General features: G+C 38.9%; 1 protein-coding gene across 2 annotated transcripts in view; it reads left to right on the top strand.

Annotated features, from left to right (window-relative positions):
* Nucleotides 1-122: 122 nt before the first annotated feature.
* Nucleotides 123-20,065, top strand: part of LOC148891049 (nucleoprotein TPR-like) — a 39,488-nt gene continuing 19,545 nt past the window's right edge. For both annotated transcript variants that reach the window (XM_089008065.1, XM_089008064.1), the window contains exons 1-30: nucleotides 123-365; nucleotides 739-843; nucleotides 1,742-1,806; nucleotides 1,885-1,975; nucleotides 2,084-2,187; nucleotides 2,820-2,984; nucleotides 3,749-3,841; nucleotides 4,803-4,883; nucleotides 5,032-5,119; nucleotides 5,722-5,859; nucleotides 6,426-6,520; nucleotides 7,554-7,751; nucleotides 7,834-7,941; nucleotides 9,218-9,435; nucleotides 10,626-10,792; nucleotides 11,445-11,557; nucleotides 12,153-12,301; nucleotides 12,383-12,545; nucleotides 13,428-13,562; nucleotides 14,163-14,303; nucleotides 15,715-15,898; nucleotides 15,984-16,171; nucleotides 16,231-16,371; nucleotides 16,453-16,569; nucleotides 17,590-17,793; nucleotides 17,875-18,059; nucleotides 18,140-18,287; nucleotides 19,365-19,502; nucleotides 19,589-19,720; nucleotides 19,888-20,018. In XM_089008065.1, the coding sequence (XP_088864191.1) occupies nucleotides 215-365; nucleotides 739-843; nucleotides 1,742-1,806; nucleotides 1,885-1,975; nucleotides 2,084-2,187; nucleotides 2,820-2,984; nucleotides 3,749-3,841; nucleotides 4,803-4,883; nucleotides 5,032-5,119; nucleotides 5,722-5,859; nucleotides 6,426-6,520; nucleotides 7,554-7,751; nucleotides 7,834-7,941; nucleotides 9,218-9,435; nucleotides 10,626-10,792; nucleotides 11,445-11,557; nucleotides 12,153-12,301; nucleotides 12,383-12,545; nucleotides 13,428-13,562; nucleotides 14,163-14,303; nucleotides 15,715-15,898; nucleotides 15,984-16,171; nucleotides 16,231-16,371; nucleotides 16,453-16,569; nucleotides 17,590-17,793; nucleotides 17,875-18,059; nucleotides 18,140-18,287; nucleotides 19,365-19,502; nucleotides 19,589-19,720; nucleotides 19,888-20,018 (4,136 nt within the window). In that variant the 5' untranslated portion in view covers nucleotides 123-214. The remainder of the gene's footprint in view (nucleotides 366-738; nucleotides 844-1,741; nucleotides 1,807-1,884; nucleotides 1,976-2,083; nucleotides 2,188-2,819; nucleotides 2,985-3,748; nucleotides 3,842-4,802; nucleotides 4,884-5,031; nucleotides 5,120-5,721; nucleotides 5,860-6,425; nucleotides 6,521-7,553; nucleotides 7,752-7,833; nucleotides 7,942-9,217; nucleotides 9,436-10,625; nucleotides 10,793-11,444; nucleotides 11,558-12,152; nucleotides 12,302-12,382; nucleotides 12,546-13,427; nucleotides 13,563-14,162; nucleotides 14,304-15,714; nucleotides 15,899-15,983; nucleotides 16,172-16,230; nucleotides 16,372-16,452; nucleotides 16,570-17,589; nucleotides 17,794-17,874; nucleotides 18,060-18,139; nucleotides 18,288-19,364; nucleotides 19,503-19,588; nucleotides 19,721-19,887; nucleotides 20,019-20,065) is intronic.

Below are 20,065 nucleotides of genomic sequence, written 5' to 3'. Positions count from 1 at the left end.
TCAATAGATCAGTAATAAAAAATAAAGATAAAACAAACCACGTTGCATTCGATTCTCAAAGGATCACGCATTTATTTTGAAATGAAAATCTGACTGTCGATAGTTCCTGTGGGTAACTTGAAAGGTTATCCGTGCTTTTCTTGAGTAGCGACAACAATGTGTCCGTTTGGCTCAACTTTACTGCATTTCTAAACGTTTTACAAGTTGCTCGAAGATGGCGGCCGCCCTGTTGCAAGTGCTGGAGCGGGCGGAGTTGAATAAACTCCCTAAAGGTGTCCAAAATAAGCTCGAGAAGTTTATAACGGAGCTACAGAATGCTAACGAGTCTCTCAGGACCCAACAGGAGAGATTCAAAGCGGACAGTGGTACGTAGCTTAATTAATTTGGAATTCTTTCTTCAAGTTTGTAAACTGCAGTGGATTCACTTAATGGAGGCATTGCACACACGGTATAAAATCTGCCTTCTGATTAAATTGGTTATACAATGTGTTGCACATCTTGCTAGCATCACCGGCTAACGATGGTGTCATGGCTAACTTTGACGACAGCCATATTTTTTGTCTAAAGCTGTTCCAATTCGCAAATCAAGTGCGTAAATGGCAACGTGGAGTATATTTAATTGCATAAACTATAATGTTGCTCTTATTTGATGAATGCATCACTATTTGTGACACCGAGAACATCCGCATTGTGACTTTGCACTCGTGGTTTTCACGTTCATTGTGTTCTCGCCTACAGAACAGCAGTACTTTGACATCGACAAGAAACTTGGGGAAAGTCAAGAACAGATCTTGTCTGCCACTCGAGACCGGCAGACACTCAAGGAGGAAAATAAGAAACTAAGTGAGTTTTCACTCATGTGCTTAGATGTACAGTGATACCTTGGCTTAAAAACTTCATTGGTTTCCAGGCGGTGTAAGGCGAAAAGTGTATATCCCAAAAATTAATTACCCATAGGAAACCATTAAAATGAGTATAATCCGTTTCCAGGTTCCCATAAAACATAATTTTCACCTAAATAGGCCTTAAAACTACACACAATGTACATTATTTTATGTATAATAAATGTGCTATGGTATTATAATTAAATAAACTGTACTGTGTAATAAAGTCATTTTAATTACCTTTGTGATGGTCGTTGATGGCTTGATGGAATGGAGTGGCCCGTTTCATCGGCATTAACCACTTGATGAGGAACGTAGCCTTCTTCTTTCACCATCTTGAGGAATGATCCCTTGTAGGTGCTTTCTCGGCCATAATTTTATCTAGTTCTTCATCAATTGTGTTCTGTTTAGCTGGGTTGGTAGCCTTTTGCATTAAGTGTACAGATGGCTTGTGTGGGTTATTTGTGGAGCTTGATTGATGGGAATTTTAACCTTGCAGTCTACACTCTTTCTTGGAACTATCAAAGTTGAAGCTAGTCCAAATGTCACGGTTTTCTATCCATTTTATCACTCTCTCTCTGTCATCTGCCTGTCTCTTTAATGTCATTCATTGTGGCAGCTCCGTGTGTATCCCCGAAAAATAGTTCGTATGCCAAGGTAACATTTTCAGACATTTATCATTTGTAAACGGAAAAGTTCGTAAGCCAAGAGGTTCGTAAACCAAGATATCACTGTACTTTTTTTGTGTGATAAGTGTATGACGCTCATAAAAATATTCTCCAAAAGTCTCCAACATTTACATTATAGTATTTACAGTATTTTGTTTGCTTGTTTTGTTTTGTTTTTCCTTTGGGCAGAGGATGAGTTGAGTGCTCTAAAGGGAATTGACGGAGACGCTCCAGAGGAGAAAACTCAACAGCAGGTATGCATCGATAATATTGACAGTAGAATAAAATATGCGATGACAAAAATGTGTCTGTCTGCGTCTATCGGAATGCAGCAGTACAAGTCAAAGTATGAGATTGAAGCGGAAAAAAAGGAACTGGCGCGTCTGCTGGAGAAGAGAACCCAAGACGTGGAGAACCTGACTGGTATGGTTGCTGACATCACAAACCAGGGTCCACATATGACTTATTGGGACCATTTTCACTTTTTTTTTTTTTTTTTTTTTTTTTGCTTTGTCATTTTGTGCATTTTAGAAGATGTAAAGCGCCTGAATGAGAAACTGACAGAGACCAACAAAGTCAAGATGGACCTGCAGTTAAAACTGGATGAGATTCAATCATCTGAGGCCTCTGTGCAGGTATACAATCAAACAAGCTTTTGTCAGAATGGTAGGCGGTGAAAAAGCGCTTTAACATGCTGATCGATGAGAAGGTTTCTTCAGCCGTCATCTGTGCTTCTTTGAAGGTGTTGGACGTTTCGCTTCTTATCCAAGAGGCTTCGTCAGCTAACTAAAATTTGCTGGTAGTTTTGGCCCTATATATATATATATATATATATCCCTACTGTCCAGACATGGCGGTGCCAGAGTCTGCTATGATAGGTCCCTGCTCTCAGGTTGGGGGGAGCAGAGGACTATTCCCTGAGGCTACACTGATTACTTCTATTGTCCTGCCTGATTATGAGGTCTACGACTGGCCTGATTGCCCCATTTTCTCTGGTATCACCCCATCAGCATAACTAAGCCTATTTTGCCTAAGAAGTCTGTTGTAGGAACGATCCAAATTGAACCTTACCCCACCATGGCGATTTAGTGAAGGGTTTTGCTGTTTTATGAAAATAGCTTTTTTTTTACTCCCCCTTTCAAAACATCTATTTTCTTTCGCTAAGATTTTAACCTCATTGTCATCAAACATGCTGACTTGACTGTTATCACTTGAGCACCCCTGTCCGAATGCTCAAATATCTACTGGTTGTCCATGTTCCCGTAAGCATCGTGAGAAGCGCATGGAGCAGGAAAAGGAACTGCTGGATCAGAAAATGGAGTGGTTATCTGCCCAACTGAAGACCAAAACCGAGGAACTGCTGAACAGTAACAGAGAGACGGGCAAAGAGATTCTGGAACTGCGGGGTAGCCTGAAAAGCGAGAGTGAGCAGGTAACACGCCAAAAGTTGCTGTTAAATACATATACGATATATAAATATGTAATATATACATATATAAAAGGAGAGGGAAAAAAATGGAGGCCCCATCAAGAAGGAAAAAAAAAACAAACAAACGTGACATTCTTTAAATAAATATCATTTAATTTTTGTTTTTTTCCCCCCACATTGCAAACTTTGGCTAAAAAAAATGTCACATGTCAAGGTATTAAAAAAGTTTGGAAATTTACATTTCACAGCAGCAAAGTGATGGAAGGGAGAGGAAAGGAAAGGAAGAAGTAGAAAAACGAAATACAGGAGCTGCCGGAAAGGCAGCCACTCTCGCGACGCCATCTTGAAGTAAAAAAAAAAACAAAATAAAATGACAACACAACACTCTTTGTTGTATGAAGCAGTTCTAGATGAAAGAGGAGAGTATCAAAGCGTCATTTTCACCAGTGAATCAGGGACGTCATGGTCAAATGTGCACATCTGCTATAAATTAAATGTTGAAAGCAAACAGGAAGATGTAGCATCCATTGACGAAAAGAGATTGTCTCACATCTCCTGTCCCACGTCAATCCGCTTCAATTCCAAGCCGCGACAATTCCACGCAGATTCTCCTTTCTTCTCATCCATCCACTTGCATTTGTACCATAAATAATAATAACACTAATACATTTGTTTTGAACGTTATTTTCATTGTACTCACACTTAACAAGAGTTTAAACACTGGATTAAAAACGTACAAACAAGGTTGCTTGTGTTTTTGTCAATAGGTGACCAGACTGCAAAGTCAACTGGATTCTCTGAAGCAGTCCAATGAAAACCAGCACCAACGAGCAGAAGAGCTCAATAACAAACTGAAACAGGTACGTAAACAAATCCATACGTCCTTGAACCCGACATGTAAAGTATCGTGTTTGTTTTTTTTTTTTTTAAGGTAACGCCTCCCGAAAAAGTTCTAACAATTTACTGCTGTTATGTCAACTTCAGGGTTCGGGTGGTTTATATTTCCCACAGTGTGGAAAAAAAAGCATCTCCATACAGTGATACTTCCTCTTACGAACTTAATTGGTTCCCAGAAAATGTGTGTAAGGCGAAAAGTTCGTCTTCCGAACATTTATTTCCCATAAGAAACCATTAAAATGAGAGTAATCCGTTCCAAGGTCCCCATAAAACATAATTTTCTACAAAATAAGCCTTAAAACTACACAAAATATACATTATTTTGTGTATAATAAATGTGCTATTGTATTGTAATGAAATAAATTAACTACTGTCTAATAAAGTCGTTTTATTGACCTTTGTGGTGGTCATTGAGGTTGTTTCCTCTTGATGATATCCGAGTGAAGTTGCCGTGCTTTCTCGGCGATAATACCCTCACTCACACTGTCCCCTGCTAGCTCTTTTCATTAATCCAAATCAACAGAAGTTTTTCAACGTCTTCTATTGCTCGAGACCGTTGCTTAGACAACACAGAAACAGCCTTCGCCACACGTAGCAATGGTCGACTTAGCATACTGGTCACACAAATGCACACCTCGTTGGTGTTTTTTGATGATCTCCTTCTTCTGCTTGACCCTAATTTTCTTTTGTGTCCTCTTTGGCTTAACACGGAACGGACGGGCCTGCGATGGGGTCTTTTTCGGTCCCATAATAGCAAAAGTACTCCACTCAATAACAAACCATGTTTGCACTCAAAGAAAGGGGGTAACAAAAACTAGTCCGCCAGATACCGTGGCACTCTTTGACCGTGTGGTGTGGTGTTCATCCGCCGAAAACCAAAATGATGTATTTGTTGGAAATGTCTCATTTTTGGTTCAACTGTAGGCTAAGGATGAACTGTGTGCCATGGAGGAGAAATACCGCAATGAACTCAATGCCCATATCAAGTTGTCTTCTCTCTATAAGGTGAGACCTTTTCCAGTCAACAAATGTGTACTATTCGTTCATCTTTTCTAGGCACTTGTCTGTCCCTCTTAAGTTACTAGTCTGGGATGTAATAGTTCCTCAGCATAATTATGTTTTTTTTTTTTTTTTTAAACATCCTATTTTGCAGGGGGTCGCGTCAGAGATGGAATCTAAGAATCAAGAACTGAGCAGAGCCGTAGAAGAACTTGGCAAATTGGTTAAAAACACCCTTGAAGGTTTGATTGCATTTGATACATTAGTTTTAGTTTTAGTTTTATTTGTAGTTGTACTTTTATTTTTATTTTTATTTAGTTTTATTTGTAGTTGTACTTTTACTTTTACCTTTATTTTTATTTTTATTTTTATTTAGTTTTATTTGTAGTTTTATTTGTAGTTGTACCTTACCTTTTACCTTTGTTTTTATTTTTAGTTTTAGTTTTAGTTTTATTATTGTAGTAAACATAGTATTGCATTGCATTGCATTGTAATCTCTCTACATCAGGGATGTCAGTCATTTTTGGCCGCGGGCCACATTGTAGGCCATTATGAATTTGGGGAACCCATTAGAATGTTTAAATCCCTTCAAATATTACATATAGAGCACACAGCAAATTAATGAATAACTCGTTTTCAAATCTGAAGTCAAGAATAATGACTTTTATTGTGGTTGACATCCAAAAATATGACATTTTGGCTCAGATTTTAGCAATCATCATGGAATTTAACAAGTTTGATTTGCTTTCGCGGGCCGAAAAAAATAATGTGGCGGTCCGGATTCGGCCCGCGGGCCTTGACTTTGACACCTGTGCTCTACGTCCTCTCTCTTGTGTCCTTGTAGCTAACAAAATGCTGGAAAAGAAAGCGTCTGATGCAGATGAGCAAAAAGTCCGTTTGGAGGCGGAGCTTCAAGAGAAGATCAAGAAAATGGAGAAAGAATTGGAAAATTCGATGACAAAGGCCTCGGGAAAATACTGTTGTAAGAATTATTCTTTCTTATCTTTACTCATTTGGGTCTATTGTCTGTTTAAAAAAAAAACAACTAAAATTGAACAGTTGCATGTGAGTTAACTGATTCATTGCCAATCCCCAAACTTGTTCGGGAATTGAACAGCATGACGTAGAGCGCCAATTTGTTCGGTATTTGTTTTTTATTGCGCGGGAATGCGTTTCAAGCTTTGGTCAGACCTCTGGCATTGTTTGTCTCCCCCACAAGGGGGCAGCATTTGCCTTTTGTACATCCGCCCCAATTTCAAGCTCAGATAACTCCAGACCCATATAATTTAGGAATTAACCTTTTTTTTTTTACGATGAAAGAAGAAATTCTAAGGTTTCTGACGCTATATTGAATGTTTATGTAGTCCTAAAACTCAATATTCTGTGGGTCCTGCAATTTGAGTGACAATGACAATAACCCTGGCACTGGAGAGGACACATTTTTGCACATCATCTGGCAGTGAATGAGTTAATATATATTTCTTATCTGTTATTTTAGCCCATTATCAAATCAAATTGTTATAGAATGTGTCATATGTTTTCCTTGAGGTGCGCCTTCACTGACCGAGGAGCAGTTGCAGTCCATGTGTCCGTCGGCAGCCGCCATTGCTGCCATTGTCAAACCTGGAATGAAGTTCTTTGACGTAAGTTGAACAACAAGGTTGTCTCCGGTGTATGATATACAGTGATACCTCAGCTTACCAACGCTTTAGCTCACGAACGTTTCGCCTCACGAACATTAAATTCACGCGCATATATTCTTGGCTGGCGGACTAGTTTTCGGCGGATAAACACCAAACCACATGGTCGAACAGCGCCACGGTGGCTGGCGGACTAGTTTTCGTCACCCCCCTTTCTTTGAGTGCGGACGTGGTTTGTTATCGAGTGGAGTACTTTTGCTGTTATGGGACTGAAAAAGACCCCACCACAGGCTAGTGTGAAGCCGAAGAGGACACAAAAGAAAACTAGCGTCGAGCAGAAGAAGATCATCGAAAAACACCAACGATGTGTGCGTTTGTGTGAATTAGCGTCCCAGTATCATTATGCTAAGTCGACCATTGCTACGTGTGGCTATGGGTGTTTCTTTGTTGTCCAAGCAACTGTCTCATGCAAGAGAAGAGATTGAAAAACTTCTGTTGATTTGGATTAATGAAAAGCAGCTAGCAGGGGACAGTGAGGGTATTGTCGAGAAAGCACGGCAACTTCACTGGATATCATCAAGAGGCAACTACATCAACAAAGATAAATAAAACGACTTTATTATACAGGACAGATTATTTCTTTAATTACAATACAATAGCATATTTATTATACATAAAATAAAGGTATGTTTTGTGTAGTTTTGAGGCTTATTTAGTAGAAAATTATATTTTATAGGGACCTGGGAACGGATTATTCTCATTTTAATGGTTTCTTATGGGAAATAAATATTTGGAAGACGAACTTTTCGCCTTATACACACTTTCTGGCAACCAATTAAGTTCATAAGCTGAGGTATCACTGTATGTCATCATTCATCTTGGATGGGCAAAAAAAAGATTGTATTTTATTTATTATTGTATCTATGCTTGTCTGTGACTGTAAAGTGTCCTTGAGAGCTTTGAAAGGCGCTTGAAATAAAATGTATTATTATTATTATTATTATTATCATCTCTTTTTTTCTTTGTGTTCCGTCAGCTGTACAATGCCTATTCCGAGTGCGAAACTCGCTTGCAACTGGAGAAGCAGGAGACCAAAAGAGTGAGCAAAGTATTGGATGAGGTCATCCAGGAGGTGGAATCCAAAGCGCCCGTCCTCAAACGTCAGCGGGAGGAGTACGAAACCATGCAAGGCTCAATGGCTTCCCTGTGGAATAAACTGGAACAGGCTCGAACGGTCAGACCAGACCTTTTGACATTTCACTTCCTGTGAAAAATGACTATTTTTCCCTAAATACGACTTGTGTGACCTTCATTAGGAGATCTACCGTTTGCAGAAAGAGAAAGACGAGGCCAAGCAACATTGTGACCATTTGGAGAAGGACAAGCTGAGGACCGAAAGACTGCTGGATGACACGTCCACCCAAGTATTTTACAAACAACCACGTCCACCAAACACCCACACGAGCATCAAAACAGGCACATAGAAAAGTCACCCTGTATAGTTATCTATTAGCTAGCTAGCTAGATAACTTTCTATCTATTTGAGTTACTTCCGGGTTGAGTGAACGCTGGCGCATGTGGTAGCCGCTGCTCACCTACAGAAAAACGTATCCTGTGACTGTAAAGTGTCCTTGAGAGTTTTGAAAGGTGCTTATAAATTAAATGTATTATTATTATTATTATTTCTCATCCACTATTTGCATTGACAAAATCATAATCTTTATTGCCAAGTATGTAGAACACACAAGGAATTTGTTTCCGGTAGAACACGCTGCACTAGTATCATCATCAAAAAAATTGCAAAAATGATACAGTTCTTTTTGGGTTACTGTTTAAAGAGTTAATACAGTGATACCTCAGCTTACAAACGTAATTGGTTCCCAGAAAGTGTGTGTAAGGCGAAAAGTTCGTCTGCCAAACATTTATTTCCCATAAGAAACCATTAAAAATGAGAATAATCCGTTCCCAGGTCCCCGTAAAACATAATCTTCTACTAAATAAACATTAAAACTACACAAAATATACCTTATTTCATGTATAATAAATGTGCTATTGTATTGTAATTAAAAAAAATCAACTGTACTGTAAAATAAAGTAATTTTATTGACCTTTATGAGGGTCGTTGATGTAGTTGCCTCTTGATGATATCCGAGTGAAGATGCCGTGCTTTGTCACCGATAATACCCTCACCCACACTGTCCCCTGCTAGCTGCTTTTCATTAATCCAAATCAAAAGTTTTTTAACCTCTTCTATTGCCCGAGACCGTTGCTTCGACAACGCAGAATCACCCTTAGCCACACATAGCAATGGTCGACTTAGCGTACTGGTACTGGGACGCTAAGTCACACAAACGCACACCTCGTTCATGCTTTTTGTTGATCTCCTTGTTCTGCTCGGCCGCAAATTTCTTTTGTGTCTTTTTTGGCTTAACGCTATCTTGTGGTGGGGTCTTTTTCGGTCGTATAATAGCAAAAGTACTCCACTCGATAACAAACCACGTCCGCACTCAAAGAAAAAGGGGGTGACGAAAACTAGTCCACCTGCCACCGTGGCGCTATGTGGTTTGGTTCGTTTGCCGAAAAATAGTTCGTATTCCAAGATCATATTCTTGCGAATTTAACGTTCATTAAGCCAAAAGTTCGTAAACTGAAGCGTTCGTAAACTCTGGTATCACTGTAATTAATTTTCCTTCTTTTCAGGTGTGCACGCTGCTAGTTGAACTTGAAGAAGCCCGAGGTCATCAGGTGACCAAAGACGATGGCGGTTCCTCGAATATTTCCGACCAGGTCGTCAAGCCGCAACGGATTTCCTTCCGCAGCGTGGAGGAGCTCCAGGCTCAAAACCGAAGCTTGCTGGAAAGGCTGCGAAAGCTCGAGGAAGAGAACACCACGCAGCAAGTGAATGCAACATCAGCACGGTAACATTGCTATGATTAACGTATTTTACGGCGTCTAGGGCGCACCCAAAATCCCAAATGTTGATCCATTGGTGAAAAGGACGCTTTCATCCTCTCCTCTTTCATCCAGAACAGCTTCATGTAATAATGTTTGTCTTGTACTCAAATATCATAGAGTACACGGGTAAAAGTTGTTAAGATTGCACAACTGTCCTGTTGTTTATTATTTTGCTTTGTGTTGACTATTATGTGAAGCGCTTTGGTACAGCTGCCACTGTTGCCAAAGCGCTATATAAATTAGGCTGTATTGTATTGTATGTTTATATATTATATTTGGAAAACTTTTTTAATTCATTGAAGGTGCGCCTTATACAGTAAAGTCTCGCTATATCGATATCGGTTATATCGATAGTACTGCTTATTACGATACTATTTCTATGAACGCAAGGAGAAAATTTACATGCCGCAGGATCGGATATATCGATAGTCCGGTTATTGGATTGGATTGGATTGGATTTGCCTTTATTAGTCTCGCAGTGGAGAAATCGATATTATCGGTTATATCGATATTTTTTCAGACTCCCGAGAATATCGATATAACGAGACTTTACTGTATATGGAAAAAATATGAAAATACACCATTGGCCTTATAGTCTGGTGCGCTTTATATATGGAAAAAGTATGAAAATCTACCATTCATTGGGGGTGCGCATTATACTCCGGTGCGCCTTATATACCAGAAAAGACTATGCTTTTTTTTCAACTTTTAATAATGCATTGCTTGAAATTCTAAATTCCACTTTCTAGATATTGATTTCAAATATTAAAAACGCCACAAACTCAAAAATATGACCCCCTTTTCAACTCAACTGTATTTTATAAAACCCAAATCATTCCACACGCCACTATCATTTTATAACCTGGTACGGTTTTTAACGCTTTACGGTAGTGATGGCAAACCGAAGCATCATGAAGCAATGAGGCTTCGAAATCGTTCACCTCTGTGCCGAAGCCTCATGAAGCTTCATTTGTACTATTGCGGCATCATGTGGAAAATAAATATCATGACAGAGATAGTGATTAAAATGCTACCATGGATTTGATACGGTCAAAATGTACCGACGTAGCAACGTACGTTACGAGGCATCAGGTGTGGCCTCGATCGATATGAAATAAATGCTACTAAATCCGTGAAACATCTTCCTTTGCAGTATCTCCGAGTTGGAGGGCGTTGCGGATCGAGTCCAGAAGGAAGCGGAGCAGCTGAGAGAGCAGCGGAACCAACAGAAGCAACTCGCGGACTCCAACGCGAGGCAGCGAGACATGTACAAAGCCCTGCTCGCGCAAAGTCCCGTCGGCTTCAGCCTGCCCTCTCAAGGTCGTTGTCAACATCCAGTGAGAGTAGTGAAACATTCAAGGTCACTTTGCAGTCACAGGATAGGTTTTTCTGTGGGTGAGCAGAGGCAGCCACACGCGCCAGCGTTCACTCAACTTGGAAGTAACTCAAATAGATAGAAAGCGAGCGAGCTAGCTAGCTGATAGATTAATAATAATAATAATAATAATAATACATTGTATTTCTAAGCGCCTTTCAAAACTCTCAAGGCTAATAGATAGCTATACATGTATTATTATCATATTACCATATTAAGATTATTATTATATTATGTGTGCGTTACTTCCGGGTTGAGTGAACGCTGGCGTGTGTGGCTGCCGCTGCTCACCCGCAGGAAAACTTATCCTGTGACTGTAAAGTGTCCTTGAGAGTTTTGAAAGGCGCTTAAAAATGAAATGTATTATTAATAAAGCATTACAAGGATTTAAATGTTTTTTTTTTATTATTATGATTATGATGATGATTATTATTACTATTCTAGTTAATAGCTAGCTAGATGGGTAGCTAGCTTGGTAGCTAGCTAGCTTGGTAGCTAGTTAGGATCGTTTTGCTTCCCGAGCTCGTTTTTTACACCCTCTCACAGAACGTGTAAATGCATTTGTTTATTTATTGGATGCAATTTTTGTCTGTGCAGATTTTTCGCAACCTGCACCTATTCGGCCGTCGGCACCAGCAACTCGTTCAACGCCTCAGAAAGCCGCCGCCGACTCTGCACAAACCGCCCAAGCTAAAGCTGCGTTAAAACAGGTACAGTGATACCTCAATTTACGAACCCCTTGGCTTACAAACTTTTTGGTTTACGAACGTTAAATTTATGAAAATTTTACCTTTGCCATAAAAACTATTTTTCGGGATACATACGGAGCGCCATAATGAGTGATGTGTCGATCACCAGAGCACATTTATTATACAGAAAATAAGGTATACAGTAAAGTCTCGTTATATCGATATTCAAGGGAGTCCGAAAAAATATCGATATAACCGGGACTATCGATATATCCGACCCTGTTTGCATGTAATTTTCTCCGTGCGTGCATAGAAATAGTATCGATATAACCGGGACTATCTATATAACGAGACTTTACTGTATTTTGTGTAGTTTTAACTCTTAGAAAGTAGAAAATTATGTTTTATGTTGACCTAGGAACGGATTATTCTCATTTTAATGGTTTCCTATGGGAAAATAATTTTTGGGATACACACTTTTTTCCTTACACACTCTGTCTGGGAACCAATTAAGTTCGTAAGCCTAGTATAAAAAAATTCTTCTGAATAGCCGTCATCGAGTGGTTTTAAAATCAAAACATCTATTCAAAACAATATCGGGTCTTTGCTCCTCCAGTTAAACGACGTCTTCACTTTGTACAAGAAAGAGAAAGCCGAAAACGACCGAATGCTAAACGACTCCCATGACCGATTGGAGCGTCAGCTAACCGAGGTTCGCTCCACTAATGCCAGATTGACTTCTCAAGTGGAGTTCAGCGACAAGAGGTGCGAGCAAAACTCGTCCGCAGACGACGGTAGGGTGGCAGTAAACGCACCATGATTTTTTTTAAAATTTTTTTATGCTAGGTATGAAATGCTCCAAGAGACCGTCACGGCGTTCCGTAGAGAGACTTCCGCTCTCCAAGACCGGAACAAAAAAATGTCCGAGACGGTCCTGCGGTATGAGCACGTCATTCACACGATGACGCAAGACTTGCGGCAGGCGAATGAAAAACTGGCTCTTGAAGAGGTAAGCGACATCTTTCTGTAGCCAATTATTATTACTGTATCTACTAGCTAGCTAGCTAGCTTTCTGTCGATTTGAGTTACTTCCGGGTTGAGTGAACGCTGGTGTGTGTGGCTGCCGCTGCTCACCCGCAGAAAAACCGATCCTGTGACTGTAAAGTGACCTTGAGAGTTTTGAAAGGCGCTTATAAATCAAATGTGTTATTATTATTATTAATATTGCGACACCAATTGATAGCCATATTGTATGCCACGGATGTCAAAGTCAAGGCCCGGGGTCCAAATTTGGCCCGCCACATCATTTTATTTGGTCCGTGAAAGCAAGGATGTCAAGTGCCATGATGCTTGCTAAAATCCGAACCAAAATTTAAAATAATCCCATGTAAAGCACACAATAACATTCTTTTTTACTTTAATAATAATAATAATAAATAATAATAATAATAATAATAATACATGGTATTTATAAGCGCCTTCAAGATAGCTATATAGCTGATAGCTAGATAGCAAATAGCTAGCTAGCTAGGTAGCTAGCTAGATAGATACAAGTGCATTTCAAAATTCAAGGTCACCTTACAGTCACAGGATACGTTTTTCTGTAGGTGAGCAGCGGCAGCCACATGCGCCAGCGTTCACTCAACCCGGAAGTAACTCAAATAGATAGAAAGATATCTAGCTAATAGATAGCTATTTAGATAGCTAGTTGTTTTAAGTTCTTTCTGTCTCCTTATTGTTTGTTACAAATTAGCGAGATAGCTATTTAGCTAATAGATAGCTAGCTAGCTATTAGCTATTCAGCTAATAGATAGCCAAAAAATAGGTTTTGACCCCCTTGGTGTACGCATTTTGTTTTTCCCTCGACATGAACGTGAATCGATGTCTGTAGGTGCGTGTGGAGAATTTAACCAAAGAGAAAGAAATCTTAAAACAAGCAGAGAGTCGACACAGCGGTGAGAAAGAGGCCATGCTGGCAGAGCAACGAAACCAAAACTTACTACTCACCAACCTCAAGACCATACAGGTACCCCCTTCCCTTTTCTCATCTTCCTTCTTTCTTTATTCTTTTTGACTGCATTTCAAGATATTTAATATCATAAATTGCTTCCTTGGATTGGATTAGATTAGCTTTTATTTGGAGAAATTTACATTTCACAGCAAGAAAGTGATGAAAGGAAAGAAAGAAATAGAAAAACAAAATACAGGAGCTGCTGTAAAGGCAGCCACTCTCGCGACGCCATCTTGTCAAGTCAAAAACAAAAATAACGAATATGACAACACAAAAGACACACAGTCTTTCAATCTTAAGCACTTCCTGCAAACTTTGTTGTATGAAGCAGTTCTAGATTAAAAAGGAGAGAATCTAAGTGTCCTTTTCACCAGTGGATTAGGGGCGTCGTGGTGAAACGTGCATGTCTGCTACATGCTAAATGTTGAAAGCAAACACGAAGCTGGAGCATCCATTGACTGAAAAGAGATTGTGTCACATCTCCTGTCCCACGTCAATCCGCTTCAATTCCAAGCTGCGACCGTTCCTCTTTGAGTACCTCAAATAATCGACAGTAAATGACATGAGACAAATTCATGTCCACTTGTGGCTGCTTCTTTCTCTCAACATGCGCAGTTAACGATGGAACATACGGACACGGATATCCGTCACCGACTGAACAATAAAATTGAGAATCTGGAAAGAGAACTAGCCGCCATGAAGACTCGCTTGGAGCAGGAAGTCACTCAAAGACATGCACTTGGACGCAATATGGATGTAAGTCACCCTTATTTGCATTTTAATATCACAACTTGAAGAAAGCTCGCGGACGGCGTTCATTTTTTTATATACAGTATTATAATAATAATAATAATAAGAATGATAATAATAATACAGTAAAGTCTCGTTATATCGATATTCAAGGGAGTCCGAAAAAATATCGATATAACCGGGACTATCGATATATCCAACCCTGTTTGCATGTAATTTTCTCCTTGCGTGCATAGAAATAGTATCGATATAACCGGGACTATCGATATATCCGATATCGATATAACGAGACTTTACTGTAATACATTTCAATTATAAGTGGAATACAAGTGAATACAAGTGGAAGTGCCTTTCAAAAGTCCCAAGGACACTTTACAGTCACAGGATATTTATTCTGCGGGTGAGCAGCGGCAACCACACGCGCCAGCGTTCACTCAACCCGGGAGTAACATAATAGATAATACATAATATAGACAAAATATAAAAAATAATATAAAATGCCGGAAAAAAATAATGGATATATATGTAGAATATATTGTAAAAAAAGTCAATATAATATAATGTAACATAAAAGATTAAATAATAATAAATAAATAGTAAAAATATCGGACATATATTACAATTTAACATAAAAGAATAAATAATAATAAATAAAGTAAAAATATAGAAATAATAAAATAAAAGAAGAAATAGCAAAAAATATATATGTATAAAGTAAAATATATAGTAAATATAAAAATATATTATAAAATAATAATAGTAGTAATAGTAGTAATAATAAAATAATAATAAGAATTATTGTTATTATTATTATTATTAGTATTATTATTATTATTATTATTATACATTTCATTTATAAGTATTTTCAAAACTCTCAAGGACACTTTACAGTCACAGGATATTTTTTCTGCAGGTGAGCAGCGGCAGCCACACGTGCCAGCATTCACTCAACCCGGGAGTAACATAATAGATAATACATAAATATAGAAAAAATATAGAAAATATAAAAATAATATAAAATAACGTAATAATTAATAATAATAAATATATATATATATATATATATATATAATATATAGTAAAAAAATAGTAAGTATAATAAAATCTCACATAAATAAATAATAAATACATATAGAAAATATAATAAAATCTAACAAACGAATAAATAAATAAAGTAAAAAATTAGAAAATCTAAAAATAATAAAATAAAAGAATAAATAACAACAAAAGAATATAAATGTATATCGTAAAAATAGAGTATATATATATATATGTATATATATATATCATAAAAATATAGTAAATCTAAAAAAAATACTAAATAATACATAAATATAGACAAAATATAGATAATATACAAATAATATCAAATAAAAGTAAAAATAATAATAATAATAACATTTTTTGTACCATCCAGGCTCAGTTGGTGGAAGCCAAAAAACAACTTCAGACTCAAAACACCCTGCAGCAGAAAACGAGAGAGTTGTTGAAGAATTCCGAGCAGCAGGTCGCCGCGCTGAGAACTCAACTAGCTTCCGTCTCGTCGGAGGCTAACAGCGCTCCAGTCACCAGAGCGGCAACTCTTCGAACGCCTGTCAGAGGTAAGTAACCATTTCCCATCAAGGTCACGGGTCAAGGTCACGGCTCTTTTCTTTAACCCTTTTTTTTTACCCTCCATATTTTCAGTGCGCTCTCCGGTTCAAACCACTCAGCCGTCGGGCCCGTCCGAGCTGGCGGAAATCAAAAGTAATCTAAACGCCGCGGAGGAACAGAATGTCAAACTCACCGAGCAGCTCGCAAATGCCAACGCCACGGTTGAGCAGTACAGGGCCGTGGTCCTGACTTTGGAGGACAGTCTGAAGAACGAGAAAGAGGTATAACGTTGATGCCGTTTTTTTTTTTGCAATCGTGCCCATTCTTGATGTCCCCTCAGCTTCGTCTTCCTGTCGAGATGAGACTCAAGGAATCGGAAGACATCCAGAAGCAGCTGGAAAACAGAATTTTAGAGGAGGAGAAGAAAAATCAACAAGCGCAAGAGGAGAAAAGGAAGTCATTGGACACACTTGAGAAACAGGTTAGGCCTTCGAACACACACACTCGGCGTATTTGTACCAAAGCCACACTGGCAGCGTTTGTCTCCCGTTGTCTTTTCCAGGTGGGCGACTTGGAGCGCAGTTTAAAGGCCAGTCAAGCAGAGCAGCAGGAGGCTCTAGAGAGAGCTGCTCGAGCTGTCACGCTGGAGCAGAACGCCATCCAGGAGAGCCTGCTACAGGTCAGTCTCATTCACACTTGACCTTTACACTCCTCAATTTGGGCCCAGGTCAAAGGTCAGTGCGTACTACTGATTAACTGTGACAAAAAGTTAGTGTTAAAAAATGAAGTGGAGACTGAATGAGCCCCCAGTTTTCTAGAATGGCGATTTTCAAAATTAAATTTAAAAAATGTTCTAAGATAGTTACAATCAACAAACCAATGACTTTTGTTCAACTGTTATAAAAAGTTAGCGTTAAAAAATGAAATGGAGGTTGAATGAGCTAAAATATTGATTTTTAAAATTAAAAAAATGTTCTAAAACAGTAACAATCAACAAACCAATTACTTCTGTTCAAATGTTGTAAAAAATTAGTGTTAAAAATGAAGTGGAGACTGAATGAGCCCCCAATTTTCTAAAATGTCCATTTTCAAAATAAAATATATGTTCTAAAATAGTCAAGAAACTAATTACTTTTGTTCAACTGTTAAAAATAGTGTTAAAAAATGAGGTGTAGGCTGAATGAGCCCCCAATTTTCTAAAATGTCCATTTTCAAAATAAAATCTATGTTTTAAAATAGTCAACAAACTAATTACTTTTGTTCAACTGTTTAAAAAAACAGGGTTAAAAAAGTGAAGTGAATATTCAATGCAAAAAAAATAGTGTTAAAAAAAGTGATAATTCAACTTCAATTTTCAATTGTCCGTTCAAACTTGATATGTTTAAAATGAACCTAAATACATGCTTAAGATAGCTGAAAATAAAATGTGAAACACTGAATGGCTCGCTGAAATGTATTTCAATTAATATTTGTTAGATGTAAAAAATGTCCGCCATGGTTGGGCCTCCTACATTTTTAACCCACCAAAACTGGCCCCATTTGCAAAAACTTTGAAAGAACATTGCTTGTTTGGATTTGCCCATCGAACTTTATGAAACCACTCACCCTTGTTTTTTGACCAGATCGAAATAGACGGACGGTCGCGGTCATTTTATGAGTATCCATTTTTTTAACCCATCCTAAATCATATTTGTCTTAGACCAAGCAAGCTGGAGAAGCTCAGGCTAAATACGAACGCGAGCTGATGCTTCACGCCGCCGATGTGGAAGTCCTCAAGGAGTTAAAGAAAACACTGCAACAAGAGACGGAACGCAAGAGGGAGATGGAAGAGCGACTGAACAAGTCCAACTCACTCATCGAGGAAAAAAACAGCGGCTGGACAACTTTGGAGAAGCAACTGAAGGTCTGGAGAACTTTTTACGCAGTAAATAACCCTCAATACGATACTGGAAACACTCATTGGTATTCACTTGGCCTCCTTCAGGATGAATTAGCTCGTCAGAGTGTACGCGGTGAAGAGCTAGCAAAGCAGAACTCTCTCCTGCACCAACAAATGGACGAAATGGCCGCCAGGAGTCGTCGACAGCAGACGCCGCAGCAGCAGCAGCAGCTCGACTTCTCATTCAACGAAGAAGAGAAGACGCTTGAACAGATCCAGGAAATACTCAGGTAGAGCATCCTGAACCGCGCATCGAAACATGTCAACGTTGCACGTGGGTGAAATTGAAAAACATGTCCGCCTGATTTAGGTTTGTACGGAAGGAGAAGGAAATCGCCGTGGCCCGAGGCGAGGCCTCGGAAGGCGAAGCTCTACGCTACAAACAGCGAATGGAACACCAGAACCGGGAACTGAAGGAGCTTCAGGAAGCTTTGAATGCTGAGAGAGAAAAGCTGCAGGTAGGAATATGGGAATTGATCCATAACAAACTTTTTGGAACATCTCATTTATAATAATAATAATAATCCATTTCATTTCTAAGCGTCTTTCAAAACTCTTAAGGTCACTCACTTTACAATCGCAGAATCAATTTTTTTGTGGGTGAGCAGCGGCAGCCACGCGCGCCAGCGTTCACTCAACCCAGAAGTAACTCAAATAGATCAAGTTAGCTAGCTAGATAATAGATAACTAATAGATGGCAAGCTAGCTAGTTAGGAAGCTAATATATAGCAAATAGATAGCTAGCTGGGTAGCCAGCAACTGTGACCCTGTTCAACCGGGAATAACTCAAATAGATCAAGTTAGCTAGCTAGATAATAGATAACTAATAGATGGCAAGCTAGCTAGTTAGGAAGCTAATATATAGCAAATAGATAGCTAGCTGGGTAGCCAGCAACTGTGACCCTGTTCAACCGGGAATAACTCAAATAGATCAAGTTAGCTAGCTAGATAATAGATAACTAATAGATGGCAAGCTAGCTAGTTAGGAAGCTAATATATAGCAAATAGATAGCTAGCTGGGTAGCCAGCAACTGTGACCCTGTTCAACCGGGAATAACTCAAATAGATCAAGTTAGCTAGCTAACTAATAAATAGCAAGCTAGATAGTTAGGCATCTAATAGATAGCTATAGGTAGCTCGCTGGGTACCCTTCACTCGGATATCATCAAGAGGCAACCTGGAAGTTCGTCATACACAGACAACTACCATCACAAAGGTAAATAAAACGACTTTATTATACTGTACAGTTTATTTATTTAATTACAATACAAAAGCACATTTATACATAAAATAAGGTATATTTTGTGTAGTTTTAAGGCTTGTTTCCTAGAAAATTAGGTTTTATGGGGACCTGGGAACGGATTATTCTCATTTCAATGGTTCCTTATAGGAAATAAATGTTTGGAAGACAAACTTTTCGCCTTTCACACACTTTCTGGAAACCAATTAAGTTCGTAAACTGAGGTATCACTGTAGTTGTAAAATTGTCTGTGAGGAATAAATGCACGCAAACGCGGATCTTGTCATGCCGTCAGACTGCGACAAAGACCCTGGCTCAGAAGGAGACTCAGCTGAACAACATGTGCGATATCAACACTCTCCAAGAGACCAACAAAATGCTGAAAATGGAGCGGGAGCAATTGGAACAGGAGCTACAGCAATCCCAGGCTAAAGTAAGGACTGCTATTTATTGCCCAACCGTCTTTGGCGTCATTAAACTCATCGTTTGTTTTGTTTTTTTTGTTCTTGCGTCAACCAGGTGAAGAAGCTGGAATCCAACATTAGCCCCCTCCACGAGTCTTTGTATCATCTCTCTGACAGAAACGGTTCCCTGCAGGCTGACAAAAGGTTGTTAGAAGAAGACATTAAAAACCTGAAAGCCAAAGTACAGGTAAGTCTTTATCCTCTTGCCTAGACTTGTGTCCCGGGATTCCGAAAAACGGTCTCATTGGATTCACAAATCGGGAAATGCGGCCGTGATCAATTATACACAATGCCGGAACAGTCATTCTACAACGTCCTTCTAAAAAGACGTTTTCTTCCACTCCTTACACGCAGCAACTCGTTAGCCAGCAGAAAGATGGCGACGTTCAGGAAAAACAAAAAATCACTGCCGAGAGAGAAGCGCAGCAGAAGCGGATCTCCCAGCTGGTGGAAGAGACAGCCAAGCTGAAGACTGAGGTGGCCAGGTAAAAAAAATAGATGGATAACTCGGCTTACGAACTTTTCGCCTTAC

The sequence above is a fragment of the Hippocampus bargibanti genome, linkage group LG11, assembly GCF_051943395.1.
Source record: "Hippocampus bargibanti isolate YZ-2025 linkage group LG11, ASM5194339v1, whole genome shotgun sequence".
NCBI lineage: Eukaryota > Metazoa > Chordata > Actinopteri > Syngnathiformes > Syngnathidae > Hippocampus > Hippocampus bargibanti.
Note: the sequence above shows the minus strand (reverse complement) of the source record. Positions and strands in the feature narration are given on the sequence as shown.